This window comes from Ovis canadensis, chromosome 2 (genome assembly GCF_042477335.2).
Source record: "Ovis canadensis isolate MfBH-ARS-UI-01 breed Bighorn chromosome 2, ARS-UI_OviCan_v2, whole genome shotgun sequence".
Classification (NCBI taxonomy): domain Eukaryota; kingdom Metazoa; phylum Chordata; class Mammalia; order Artiodactyla; family Bovidae; genus Ovis; species Ovis canadensis.
In genome coordinates, this window is record NC_091246.1 from 43,785,803 (window position 1) to 43,798,824 (window position 13,022).

At 40.0% G+C, this 13,022-nt stretch overlaps 1 protein-coding gene across 1 annotated transcript in view; it reads right to left on the reverse strand.

Moving 5' to 3' along the window:
* The window catches only part of PIWIL2 (piwi like RNA-mediated gene silencing 2), a 64,793-nt gene extending 53,350 nt beyond the window's left edge, over positions 1-11,443 (reverse strand). Inside the window, exons 1-9 of the mRNA XM_069574013.1 lie at positions 11,252-11,443; positions 9,433-9,520; positions 9,149-9,287; positions 8,455-8,649; positions 7,738-7,848; positions 5,540-5,657; positions 4,960-5,084; positions 4,028-4,108; positions 3,633-3,746 (exon numbers count right to left, since the gene is read on the reverse strand). Coding sequence (XP_069430114.1) covers positions 3,633-3,746; positions 4,028-4,108; positions 4,960-5,084; positions 5,540-5,657; positions 7,738-7,848; positions 8,455-8,649; positions 9,149-9,287; positions 9,433-9,520; positions 11,252-11,443 — 1,163 coding nt within the window. The remainder of the gene's footprint in view (positions 1-3,632; positions 3,747-4,027; positions 4,109-4,959; positions 5,085-5,539; positions 5,658-7,737; positions 7,849-8,454; positions 8,650-9,148; positions 9,288-9,432; positions 9,521-11,251) is intronic.
* Positions 11,444-13,022: the final 1,579 nt, after the last annotated feature.

Below are 13,022 nucleotides of genomic sequence, written 5' to 3' on the forward strand. Positions count from 1 at the left end.
TACATATACTGTATCATCTTTATCCATTTATCTGTCAATGGATATCTAAGTTGTTTCCGTGTGTTGTCTACTGTCAACACTGCTGCTATGAACACTGGAGTAGATGTGTCGTTTCAAATTAAAGAGTTTTCTCTTGATGTATGCCCAGGAATGGAATTTCTGGATCATATGATAGCTTTATTTTTAGTTTTTTAAGGAACCTCCATACTCTCCATTGTGGCTACACTAAATCCCACCAACAATGTACAGGAGGGTGCCTTTTGCTCCACACCATTTCCAGCATTTATTATTTGTAGAATTCTTGATGATGATCGCTCTGACCAGAGTGAGGCGATATTTCATTGTAGTTCTGATTGCGTTTCTCTAATGATTAGTGATTCTGAGCATCTTTTCTTGTATCTGTTGGCCACCTGTATGCCTTCTTTGGAGAAATGTCTATTTAGGTCTTCTGCCCATTTTTTTGATTGGGCTGTTTGTTGCCACTTTTCATTCATTAGAAATAAGTCAGGGACTTCCCTGGTGGTCCAGTGGTAGAGAATCCACTTTTCAATGCATGGGACACAGGCTCAATCCCTGTTCAGGGAACTAAGATCCCACATGTCGAGAAGCTAAGTCTGCAGGCCACAAGAAGAGAAGCCCACACACTACAACAAATACCCCTGCACTGCAACCAGAGACACTCCTGCACAACTAGAGAAAGCCCAGGCAACGCAATGAAGAGCTCACACACCACAACCAAGATCCAGCATTGCAAAAAAAAAAGCAGGAGGTCAATAAATCCAGCCCACACTCCAGGTGAGAGCTAAGCAGTAGAAATACTGGGAAACCACATCTAGACACATTACAGGTATTCCTTGGAGACACTGCGATTAAGTTCAAGATGGCTACAATAAAGCAAGTCACAAAATTTTTGGCTGCCTAGTGCATAAAAGGTTTCCCTGGTGGCTCAGGCGGTAAAGAAGCCACTTGCAATGTGGGAAACCTGGGTTCGATCCCTGGGTTGGGAAGATTCCCTGGAGGAAGAAATAGCAACCCACTCCAGTATTCTTGCCTGGAGAATCCCCATGGACAGAGGAGCCTGGAGGTGATAGTCCATGGGGTTGCAAAGAGTCGGACATGAATGAGCAACTAAGCACAGCACAGCTCAATGCATATAAAGGACTTCCCAGGTAGCTCTGTGGTAAAGAACCCGCCTGCCAATGCAGGATATGAAGGCTCAATCCCTGGTAGGGAAGGTCCCCTGGAGAAGCGAATGGCAACCCATTCCAGTATTCTTGCCTGAGAAATCCCACGGAGAGGAGCCTGGCAGACTCCAGTCAAGGGGCAGCAGCGAGTTAGACATGACTGAGTGAGCACAGCACAGTGCATAATAAAGTTGAGTTTATACTATAGTATAGTCCATTAAGTATGCAACAGCATTATGTCTAAAAATGTGACACATCTTAATTAAAAAAGACTATTGCTAAAAAATGCTAACCATCATCTGAGCCTTCAGCAAGTTGTACTCTTTCTGTAACAGTAACACTAAAGATCATCATAACAAATATAATGATGGTGCCCATACTTTTTTGATGAAGGATTGCCACAAAACTTTCATTTTGTAGAATACTATAATGTATTGCACAATAAATGAGGTATACCTCCACAGCGAAACTGCTAAAAACTAAAGATAAAAAAAAGTAATACCTTAAAAAAAAGTAACACTGATAGTTGATTCATCAATAGAAATACTTAAAATACAAAATGTTTTTCAGTATATCGTGTAACAGTACCAAAACAATTGTGATAATCCTAACATCATACCAAGATAAGTTCCAGAAGGTTTAAAACATTGGAAATAAAAATAGAGCAAGTAGTAGACCTGGGTTCCATCCCTGGGTCAGGAAGATCCCCTGGAGAAGGAAATGGCAATCACTCCAGTATTCTTGCCTGGAGAATTCCATGGACAGAAGAGCCTGGTGGGCTATAGCCTAGGCAGTTACAAAGAGTCGGACATGACTTAGCAACTAACACTTTCACTTTTTCGGACCTTTCTAAGCAGAGAAACAAAGACAGAAACCATAAAGAAAAACAGTGAATTCAAAGACATCTATTTTTATTTAACAAACATCCCTAAACACTTACTACAGTCTAGGAATAAACTCAGTCTGGGTGTGCCATGTGAGAAAAAGAAACATAGTCCCCACCATGAAGACAGAGTCTAGAAGAGACAGAATAAACCATTACAAATTCATTCAAGAAAATCCAAGTCATTGTCTCCCTTGCTCTCACAGCCCACATCCCGCTGGGAAATGGCCTGGACGCCGCTTTCAGATCCTATCCAGGGGCCAGCCACTGCTCGCTACCACCACGCTGCCACGCCCACCTCCCCACTGATTAGGACAGGAGCTTTCTGGCTAGTTCCCCACTTTGACCCCATCCCACCAAGCCTATTCGCCAAGCAGTAAGGAGAGGAATCCTTTCACAACTCAAGTCACACCGTGCCACTCCTGGCTATAAGCCCTATGTTTCGCCCACAGTAAAAGTGAAAATCACAACAGACTTACCAAGCTCTACATCCTCAGTCCCTCCATCTACTCCATCTTCCCACTGCTCTCACCTCACTCGCTCGGTTCTAGCCAACCTGGTTTCTCTGGTGCTTCTTGAAGAGCCAGGCATACTTCTAACTTAAGTCTGTACCTCAGCTGTCCCTCTAACAAGAATGCCCTTAGCCTGTATGTTCACCTGGTTAACTCCCTCACCTGTTCCAAGTGTTGGTTCAATTGAGCTTGACATGCCACTTAAAATGACAGCTCTCCATCCCAATGTACCTCATCCCACAGACTCCTGATCTCTCCTACCCTGTGTTCCACCTATTTTTTCTTCTGCAGCTTGCATCATTTCTAGTACACTACACAATTTACTTATCATGTTTTTTATTTACTATTTATCTCACCTGACTACAATGCAAACTCCATAAGAAGAGGGATCTCTGTTTTGTTTGGGACTTTGCAAAGTCCCAAAACTCTGGCACAAACTGGAGCTCTATAAATCCATGTTGATGGAATGAATGAATTTATCCAATAAGCAAAGATTCATGAGCCTGATAAACCTAGCAGTTATACACAGCTGGTGAGAAAATAATGTAAGTTTTCTAGAGGCTAATCAATCAATAGGTATTTAAATATATTATAGTAAATAGTTCAAGTCTAAAGTGTCTGGCCTTTCCATTAAGTAATTCCACTTCTAGGTACCCAAATTAAAAAAAATTATAGATGCACACAGATTTATGTATAAGATAAGATTTCATATAGCCATTAGAAATTGTACACATCTGCATTTACTACAGTAACTATTTACTAGAGTAATACTTTCAAACAAAAACTCAGGGTGTGTGTATATTACACCAAGTCTTCTCAACCAGAGACTCAGATACATCCCTCCTCAGTCTAAGCACAGCAGGTCTCTATTCAGATTTCTATCTTGGTAGGACTCAAGGAAAGAGCACATCCATTCAATATCTTTAATCTGTTCTACAATTTAAAACCCAAAAAGAACAACTGGCTAAATGTGTATTTATTAGCAGCTACTACTGAACTTCTCAGAAAACTGTTAACTTGTTAAAGGCAGACTCCCCCCATCCATCCACTCACATGATGTCCAGCACAGAATCATTCCGAATGACCTTATGGGAGACATCCGCTAGCAGGAAAAGACCTCCGTCTGTCCTCCGGATGCTAGCTGCATAGCCCGGCCAGATCTGCAATCTGAAGACACAGACGGCCTTTACCCCGGGATGCTAAAAGAACCACAGATATTTCCATGCCCTCATTTGAGGCAATACTTTGGGCAGATACTGCCGCTCCCCAATAACAATGAGAAAGCAATAGGAAACAAATGAAGTCAGCATCACTATGAACTTAATAAAACACTTAATTAACTCACAAATTGTACCTGCTATCATAAAAAACTGATACAGTGATTGCAATGAAAATTTTCTTTGTAGAACGTTCAAAACGTTTTGAAGGAAGAAGAAACCACCACCAACCTGTGCTGCTGCAGTACCATAGCACTTGTAGGGTCATAGAAGTTTCTTCCCACAAGCTTCATATCTAAAAGTTTCATTACCCTGAAATAAAGAGCAAAGAATGAGTTTTCTAGTAGAAGATTTAAAAATAAATAAGTTCAAGTGCTCTTAGCTACATTTTCCTTTGGAAGCCTAAAAGGGGAGAAAGGCTGATGCTTTTTACACAATATAGCATTTATGTACAGAACACTCTTAACAAAAGGAAAATAAAAATTACCAAAGCATTTATCTCACTGTATATGCAAATGATTACAGCTTTTTCTCCTAACTAGGTAACCAAAAATCAAGTTGACTTCCCAAGCTCAATTTACATTACTTTACCCTATTAACTAAAAATAGTACAAGAGAGTCCATTTCTAAATTTGTGAATATCAGTCTGGCACAGGAAGTTATGTTTGTTCCTAGCAGTTCAGCTTACTAAGTAGAAATCAGGTTTTGTGTTTTATAAAAGAATTGGTTTGGGAATAACAGTTGCATGAAAATTTGAGAGTTTTCAGAAGAGTAAAAATAAAAAATTATGAGCTGTCTATATCCAAACCTTCAAAGGACCGAGAGAAATTCTAGCAAAAATTTTTACATACTACCTCTTCATGTAGACCCATCACGGTGTTGAATGCAACATCATTAAATATACACCATCAACATTTGCTTTTAAAGTTCCTGAATGAATCAAAGGAACCCATCTCCCTCTATCCAGCCACTTCAGACCTACTTTCATATACCCAAATCTGTCCAATCACCCAAGATAAGTTAGTCTTTAATGTCATGCATTTATTTATTAAATATTTCCAAGCTCTATATATACACTGTAGTTTTAATACCATCCAAGGCTCCTGAAGAGCTCTGTTACAAAGACTGAGGTTAAAGAAAATAAGACTTCAGCCATTTCTCACCGACGGAATACAACATTGTAGAAGGGAATGCACAAATCAGAACAGGGCTCCAGGATCTTTGTCAACTGAATCTTAATGGTGATCTCAGCACTGTCAGTTTTCCTTTGACTCTTTAACTCAAGAACCTAACAAATAAACACATGTATGTAAAAAGAAATGCCATTACCAAGCCCTAATCTAATCCAACCTGTGTTCTAGAACACTAACATATCTTAATCATGTTTTATTTTTTTCTGTTACTTTGACTGTCCACACTAGACAAATCACAGCAAGACAAGCAGGATTTACAAGAGGATTTGGTAAGAGACACCCAATGGAGAACTAGCAATAGAGCCTCATGATTTTGAAATCTTATAGTATTCTTTGTCACTGAGGTCAAAGGCTTCCAACCACTCCTCTTAAAGAAAGAAGGAACCAGAAAGAACTCATATATAAAAAGTTTCTCAGTTTGCATTTTCTTGATTGTAGAGAAGTCAGCCCTCACTTTCACAATAGGAAAGTACAACTCAAATGTTCAGGGACACTATGATTTCCCACCACTCTGGCTTCGTCCCAAAATGCATTTCCTATTTGTTCTCACTTGCTGAAGTCTAACAGGTAGATAGAGAATGGATCCATCAAAAGCAGTGACATTTCCGGTGACAGCTTGATGGTCCTTCAACATGCCAAACCTCATGCTTTTGCACTCCACGTCGGGGCTAGAAAATAATAAAGAGGATTTTACTTCAGTATGACTTTACAGTAGGGCAGTAGGTTTGTTAGAGAAAGAGTCACTTGTGACTACTGCTCCATCTAGTGGTCATACTAAATAATTAAAATATATCTATCTTATTAAAAGGATGGGGAACACATGGCGGATTCAAGTCAATGTTTGGCAAAACCAATACAATATTGTAACGTAAAATAAATAAATTAATTAAATAAATAAAAAAATAAAAATTCCCACCAAAAAAAAAAGAACTCTGACCCAAAACCCACTTAAAATAAAGACAATCCTCACTCAAACATAACTGCCTTAGCATGTCGGGGTACATTCTTTGAGAGTTTAGATCAGAGGGCCAAACAACTTCTATAGAAAGGTTTTACAGGCCATATGGTTTCTTCTGTAACTACTCATCTCTGCTAACATAGCACGAAAGCCTTATAGACCACGTGAAGTAAACCAATAAGCAAGGCTATGTTCTAGCAACACTTTATTACAGAAATAGGCAGTGGGTCAGATTTCCCCGGCAGTCTTGCCATAGTCTGCTAATTCCTGATCCAACATCTGTAGAAATACACACTTTTTAAAAAACATATTTTTAAAAAACAGTATTTTAGTCTAACCATTTTTCACTCAACAATTTCAACTTTTTATCAATTCATTGGCATAAATCTTAGTTTTGAAAAATTCCAACAGCTATTTTGTACAATGATTTTCCCATCAGATTACAGTAATGCACAACCTTATCCTACAACTTCGAAATGTAAACAAATCGAAGGCTAAAAAGGGTCAAACGTGTTCAAGTATGTGAAGAAAGATAAAAACTACAAAAAGTTCAGGTGGTAATCCAGTACAGTCATTGCCAAAACTAAGCACTCACATGCTAACATCACATTTCAAAACGCTTCTTCAAAAAAAATCATATATTAATATACACAAGGCGTTATGCCCCAGACAACTTTTCAGTTAGTCTTTTTAGAGCCCTATCATGTCAAGGAATCCACAGGATGACCAGTCACTGTAGTGCATCCTCTCGGTATTCTCTCAAAGGCCTGGCATTCTCATCACATTGTAGCTTCAAAGGTCCACAACTACAATCTCAAAATGTATAGAATCTACGTTGTCTCCACAGCCTGGTCAACGAACAGATCCATGAGGAGTCACACACCAGTTCCTGTTTCAGGAACAGCTGTCAGTCCACTTTCCTCACATTAACACCCATCTCTGTTCCTTACGTTCCAGAACAGGCCCATTCTTACTACCTTCTCCTCCTTTGAGTTCAATTTCACCCAGTTTCTTGGCTCCTTCTCTCGTCATACATGCTCAGCTCTGGTTTCTTACCTCACAGAAATATTTAAAGCAACCCGGCTACCCTCTCTAATCAGCATTTCATTTCTCAATCATCTTACAAACTTTTAAAATAAGTAGTTAATTCACTGGCTATTTCTCATGGCCCACGCTCCCCTTTGTTCTTTTAATCTATTTTTTTCCCTAATAACATTAAGGAAAAGGAATACAAACACAAGATAAGTTAAAAGGTTATGAAGGGGTCTATGCAAGTAAAGGGGCTTCCCAGGTAGGGCCTCTGGTAAAGAATATGCCTGCCAATGCAGGAGACCTGAGAGACAGAAGTTCTATCGTTGGTTGGGAAGATCCCCTGGAGGAGAGCGTGGCAACCATACCAGTATTCTTGCTGGGTAAATCCCATGGACAGAGAAGCCTGGTGGGCTACAGTCCTACAGTCCATAGGGTCACAAAGAGTCCAATACGACTGAGTACCATGCAAGTAAAAGGCCCTGAACCTAAGTTTCATGAACTTCAAAGAAAATCCACTTCTAACCTCATGCATAAAATTGTGCCTATTAAGTTAAAATCTAGATTGATAATACAGCTAAACAGACACACAGAAAAGTTAATGTCAAACTTACTGCAAGGATTTGAGTATTTGAAGTTCTGTAGGGGGGGTAAATGCATCAAGAATTATACAGAAAAACAATTCAGTTATTCCTATTGCATTATTTCTTTACTGTTCTCTAAGAAGTAAACAATACAGGGTGGGGGGAAGCTCTGAATACCTGAAAGTCACATGATATTGATAAACTGCTTCATTATGACACTGTATTTTGATAAGGTTCAATCCCAAAGATTGAGGTGTTCCCTTTGATCCTTGCTTCACAAAAAGCTCTCTAGAAAATAAAAATAAAAAAATAAAGGCACCCACAGATACCAAAGACGAATAGTCCATGCCACAAAAATACAAAGCAGCAAAGAAAGAAGGACAGATAGATTGGGGGAAGTAGTATTTTATAGGTACACAGGTCCTCAAGACATACAAAAGAAGCTTTGAAAGAAAGAAAGAGAATTCTTGCAATTTCTAATTAGAGCAGCAAGGTCACCCTATTTGTCCTGGAATAACTAGGCCAGCTAACTAAGAACATAAGAATTAGTTCTATAGAGAAAAATGAACAGCTGCAATGTATTTCCCAGATAATTTCCTTATGTACAACATGACAAGGAATTATCTATGTATGAACTGGGAAGGAAATGCAAAGTCATGAGTTGATTGATATATATTATCAGGACTAACCCCATTTCACCTCATCAGGAATTGTCCACTTTCTGTCATTCTCCCCACTGGCAAAAAACAAAACAACCCTGTGGTGCCTACCACAAGGGAGGACTTTAGACACAACAGGAGAGGGTGTGCAATCCTATGAGAGAACAGTGTGCAATCCTATGAGAAGGCCTCCACCACATCATCCCCAAGCAGGAAGGCAGCACTCCCAACTTACTTCTTGCGCTCTGCAGTCCCAAGTGGAGGGGTATTAAGGGAGTATAGTGGGGCCTGGGGCAGAGGTGAGAGCTGGGCAGGATCCTGATAAGGCAGGCTGAGAGCACCAGGAGCCTTGTATATTCCTCTGCCTAAACCACCAGCTGCTCTTCCCAATGGTGACAAAGATGTGTCCAAATTCCCTCTTCTGAGCATCCTGAATCGTTGAAAAGAGACAAATCAGGACTTTCTTAATCATGCTTCTATCTATGCTCCCAACTAAATGAGTGCTCAAATCTCATTCTTTCCCTGGAGGTGTCAGCAAAAGGGACCCAAGTATTGGGATTCTCTCTGAATCCAATATGCCAACAAGACTCACTCATCAATTACCATTAATTTGGACTCTGAGGGCCAACTTCCATAGCAGAAATTGAGGTGGAAGTCTGACCCACCTGGGATAAAGAATCAGCACCATCAGTATGACTTCTTAAGAGGGCAAACAGGGTGGTGAACTGTGCTGTGGAAAACTGCTTTTACCTTGTCCGAAGACTGACTGGGTCAGTAGTTACTGACTACTTTTGGAAAATGCCCACTCTTATCATGAAACCATGCACTGTTTCCTTGTGAGACAATATAACCCACTTTAGAGTTTCTCTTTGGACTTGGAGATATTTCATCTAAATTTGATAGCTACCCAAGGAGGCAACTTTACCCACCTATTCCAACCAACGGAGGCCTCTGCCATCTTGCTATCCCCAGCTGCCAACAATGAAGGATCCAGAAAAGTGGGATGGGGTTCTTCTTTGACCTTGCATGCCATACTGGTAGGTAAGCCTAGACCTAAAATGCCTCTACCTAAAGGAAAAGTCAGATCCCAGCTGTAACTGTGAGCTGAATATTTTGTAAAATACAGTATTTTTTTTGAAGGTAAACTGTGTTAATTTAAGAACAAAGCAATGATACACAACATCACATTTTCTCAAGTTAGTTTTCCACATACCTAAAGGAGGCATCTCCCGTTTCAGAGGGGTCTGGGATGCTGTTTCAAGGCCCAGCCCTCGGAACATTGAGACTAAACCCACAGACTCCTACAGAAAGTCAAAGAATAATATTATTATAAGATACAGTTTAAAAGGCCAGAAATATTATTGATTTTCTTCAAACCTTGGTAAATAATAAAAATTATCCACTTAAATTCTATAAATGTCAAGAATAAAGGATAAAAATACCTCATAAAAATTGTTTAAATCCTTATGGTTTGAAGAATACTTATAACTATGTCATCTTAGGCTTTTAAACATAAATATAGTTCATGATTTTATAAACATAGTTCAGATTAGGTTTTTAAGCATAAATATAGTTCATACTCAGAGAAGGCAAAATGGCAACCCACTCCAGTACTCTTGCCTGGAAAATCCCATGGGTGGAGGAGCCTGGTAGGCTGCAGTCCATGTGGTCACTAAGAGTCAGACACGACTGAGCAACTTCACTTTCACTTTACACTTTCATGCATTGGAGAAGGAAACGGCAACCCACTCCAGACTTCTTGCCTGGAGAATCCCAGGGACAGGGGAGCCTGCCGTCTATGGGGTCGCACAGAGTCAGACACGACTGAAGCGACTTAGCAGCAGCAGCAGCAGCAGCAGCAGCATACTTTGGCCAACCGATGTGAAGAACGGACTCATTAGAAAAGACCCTGACACTGAGAAAGACTGAAGCCAGGAGGAGAAGGGGATGACAGAGGAAGAGATGGTTGGATGGCATCACCAACTCGATGGACAGAGTTTGAGTAAGCTCCAGCAGTTCGTGATGGACAGGGAAGCCTGGTGTGCTGCAGTCCACAGGGTCACAAAGAGCTGGACAGGACTGAGCGACTGAACTGAACTGATAGTTCATGATTTAATGTAAGTATTCCAAATGCAACAGAACTACTTTTCTAGTTCATTTCCTGTACACCTAATGTAAGAGGGCACAAGCATACCAGCTAATAAATTTTCCCAAAACACATGTCATTTAAGGGTATCAGAAGTCTTGGGGGTTTTTTTTGTTTTTTTTTTTTAAACAATCCTCAACAACACTTGTTACTGTTTTCCTGTGGCAGTCTTGGAAGTTCACTACTGTTACACCAATCAGAGTTGCCACATATAGACTCAAGCAATCCATCTGAGTGAAAACACAGGATTACTGTCATCAGTGTTTCTTTTTATAGAACGTTATATCTAACACGGCCAACACCACTTAACATGGTCAAACTGCATTATTAGGTTCTTCCTATATCTAACTCTCTATTCTTTGAAATTTGTTAATTACAGACAAAAACCATTCTAACAATTACTATATAATCAGGAGATTAAGAATGCACATCCATGTAAGTATATACACAGCAGTAACAATAGCCACAGATCATTTTTTTTCTTTAAAATTTGGGCACAGAGCCTTCTGAAAGGAACTATTCTTAACAATTATGACCTTAGCGGCAACAGTGGCTGCTAATACCACAGAGTCGTGAAAATCTAAACACTAAAGGCTGTATCTCTAAACCATTCATGTATGTATGTACATATTTATACTTTTAGAAGCCAGGAAACTAAGCCATTTACCCAAGTCCATCTAACATTCATTATTAGGCACTTTTTCTAGACCTGCAATTCAAGAACTTGAAATATATTCCTAGAAGATGAAACTACTTGTTAAAGGGGGAAATAAAAACGACCCCTGCTTTCATATAGGGCTTCCCAGTTTCCTATGTACCTTGAAACCCATTATTTATTCTAGTGATAAGCTGCATGCTGCTACTATGTATACAGATATGGTCTTACCTTTTGCACTGGCCCACTCTGTGGACTCGGCTCCTTTTGCTTTCCAAACACATGGCCCCTGCCTGTAGGTCCTGCCCTGCTCAGAGCTGTGTCCAAAGGTTTTGGAGCTTGTGGCCAAGAGCCTGGCATCCGCACAGACTGAGATGGGTGCACGGGAGACAGGCCCCTGAAGCGTGGTCGGACAGGATCCATTGTAAGGCTGCAGAGAACATGAGTATCAATCTGTCCTTGTTAATTACCTGCCATAATTTTATAGTTTAAATGATTCCCAAAGGGTTTCCTTTTCCTTCACAACAGACTCACAAAGCACTAAAAGAAAAAAAAGCTACTTTGGATCATACCAATGATACTCCTATATTATATTCACAATACATTATATTAAAAAGTTTCTATTTAGCCCAGAATGTTCTAAATACTCTCAATCAGCAATCTCTTAAAGGTCAAATTCTCCTTAATTTTACTCATATTTTCTACCCAAAAAGCTTCTTTGAGAACTCAGTCCTGCAAGTTAACTACCAGTTGGGGAAGAAAGTATTTTTTATGTATGAGCATGATTTTGCTTTATAAGTAAGTATATAGTTAACATATCACAAAAATTTTCTGTCAATAAATATTTATGTTTTGCTTTATTTGGGGCATCTCTACCAGTGACCTAATCTTTTTTCCAGTCTATTTTCATAGTAAACTATTCCATCTCCTCCTTGATTCCTTAGTATGCTTCTCTGAATCTTTATCCAATTCCTTTCAACAGAGCTCTTTTCTCAAACTCTATCAGAAATGAGGTCTTCAGCATATAGACCCTTCCTCATTTGAGCCTATGATTCCTGCTTAGTCTCACAGGTGACATTTAATACCTGCCTCCGCCCTCAAGGTAACCAGGGATGCTGCTCTTCTCGGCCCTCAAGTCTCAGACTCACCAAGCCTCTTCAAAATTACTTTATATAATCGAGACTTCAAGACTTCTCTTTTTATAAAAGGCCATGCCAGGCTTCCTTGGTAGCTCAGCTGGTAAAGAATCCGCCTGCAATCTGGGAGACCTGGGTTCAATCCCTGGGTTGGGAAGACCCCCCGGAGAAGGGAACTGCTACCCACTCCAATATTCTGGCCTGGAGAATTCCATGGACTGTATGTATAGCCCATGGAGTCACAAAGAGTCCAACATGACTGAGCAACTTTCACTTTTAAGGGCATATAGGATCTTAGTTCCCCAGCTAGGAATCGAACCTATGCCCCCTGAAGCGGAAGCATAAAGACTTAACCACTGGACCCCTAGCAAAGGCCCAGGACTCTTTCAGGGGCTCCTTTTCACTGTCCTGACTCACCCCAATTCCCAAAGAAGCTTCTGTAATTAACAAGTAAGCCTCTTTTTAATTTTCACAAACCTGTCTTAACTATAAATTACTGAGAAATCAGGTCATGCACATAAAGAAAAGGCTGACATATAATTTCTAAGTCAATTCTACAGATGAAAGTGGTTCAGGATTTGGCAAAACTGTTTTATACAAACTATTATTTTTTACACTAAAACAAAAAGGCATGCCTCCTCCTCAAAGGCTACTAGGGTTCTCCCCTGTAATTGTTCAAACTCCTTTTCAGTTAGCCTGACCTCTTGGCTCACACCTTCCCACCACCACTGGAAGAAACCAGAGCAATTAGTAGTCTAACTGGTACACACTGAGAGGCACCGTGACACCTACCAATTACAGGATTTCTGGAATCCTCTTCTTTCTTCACCCCTCTCTCACCTCCACCATCACTTCTACAGATTCAA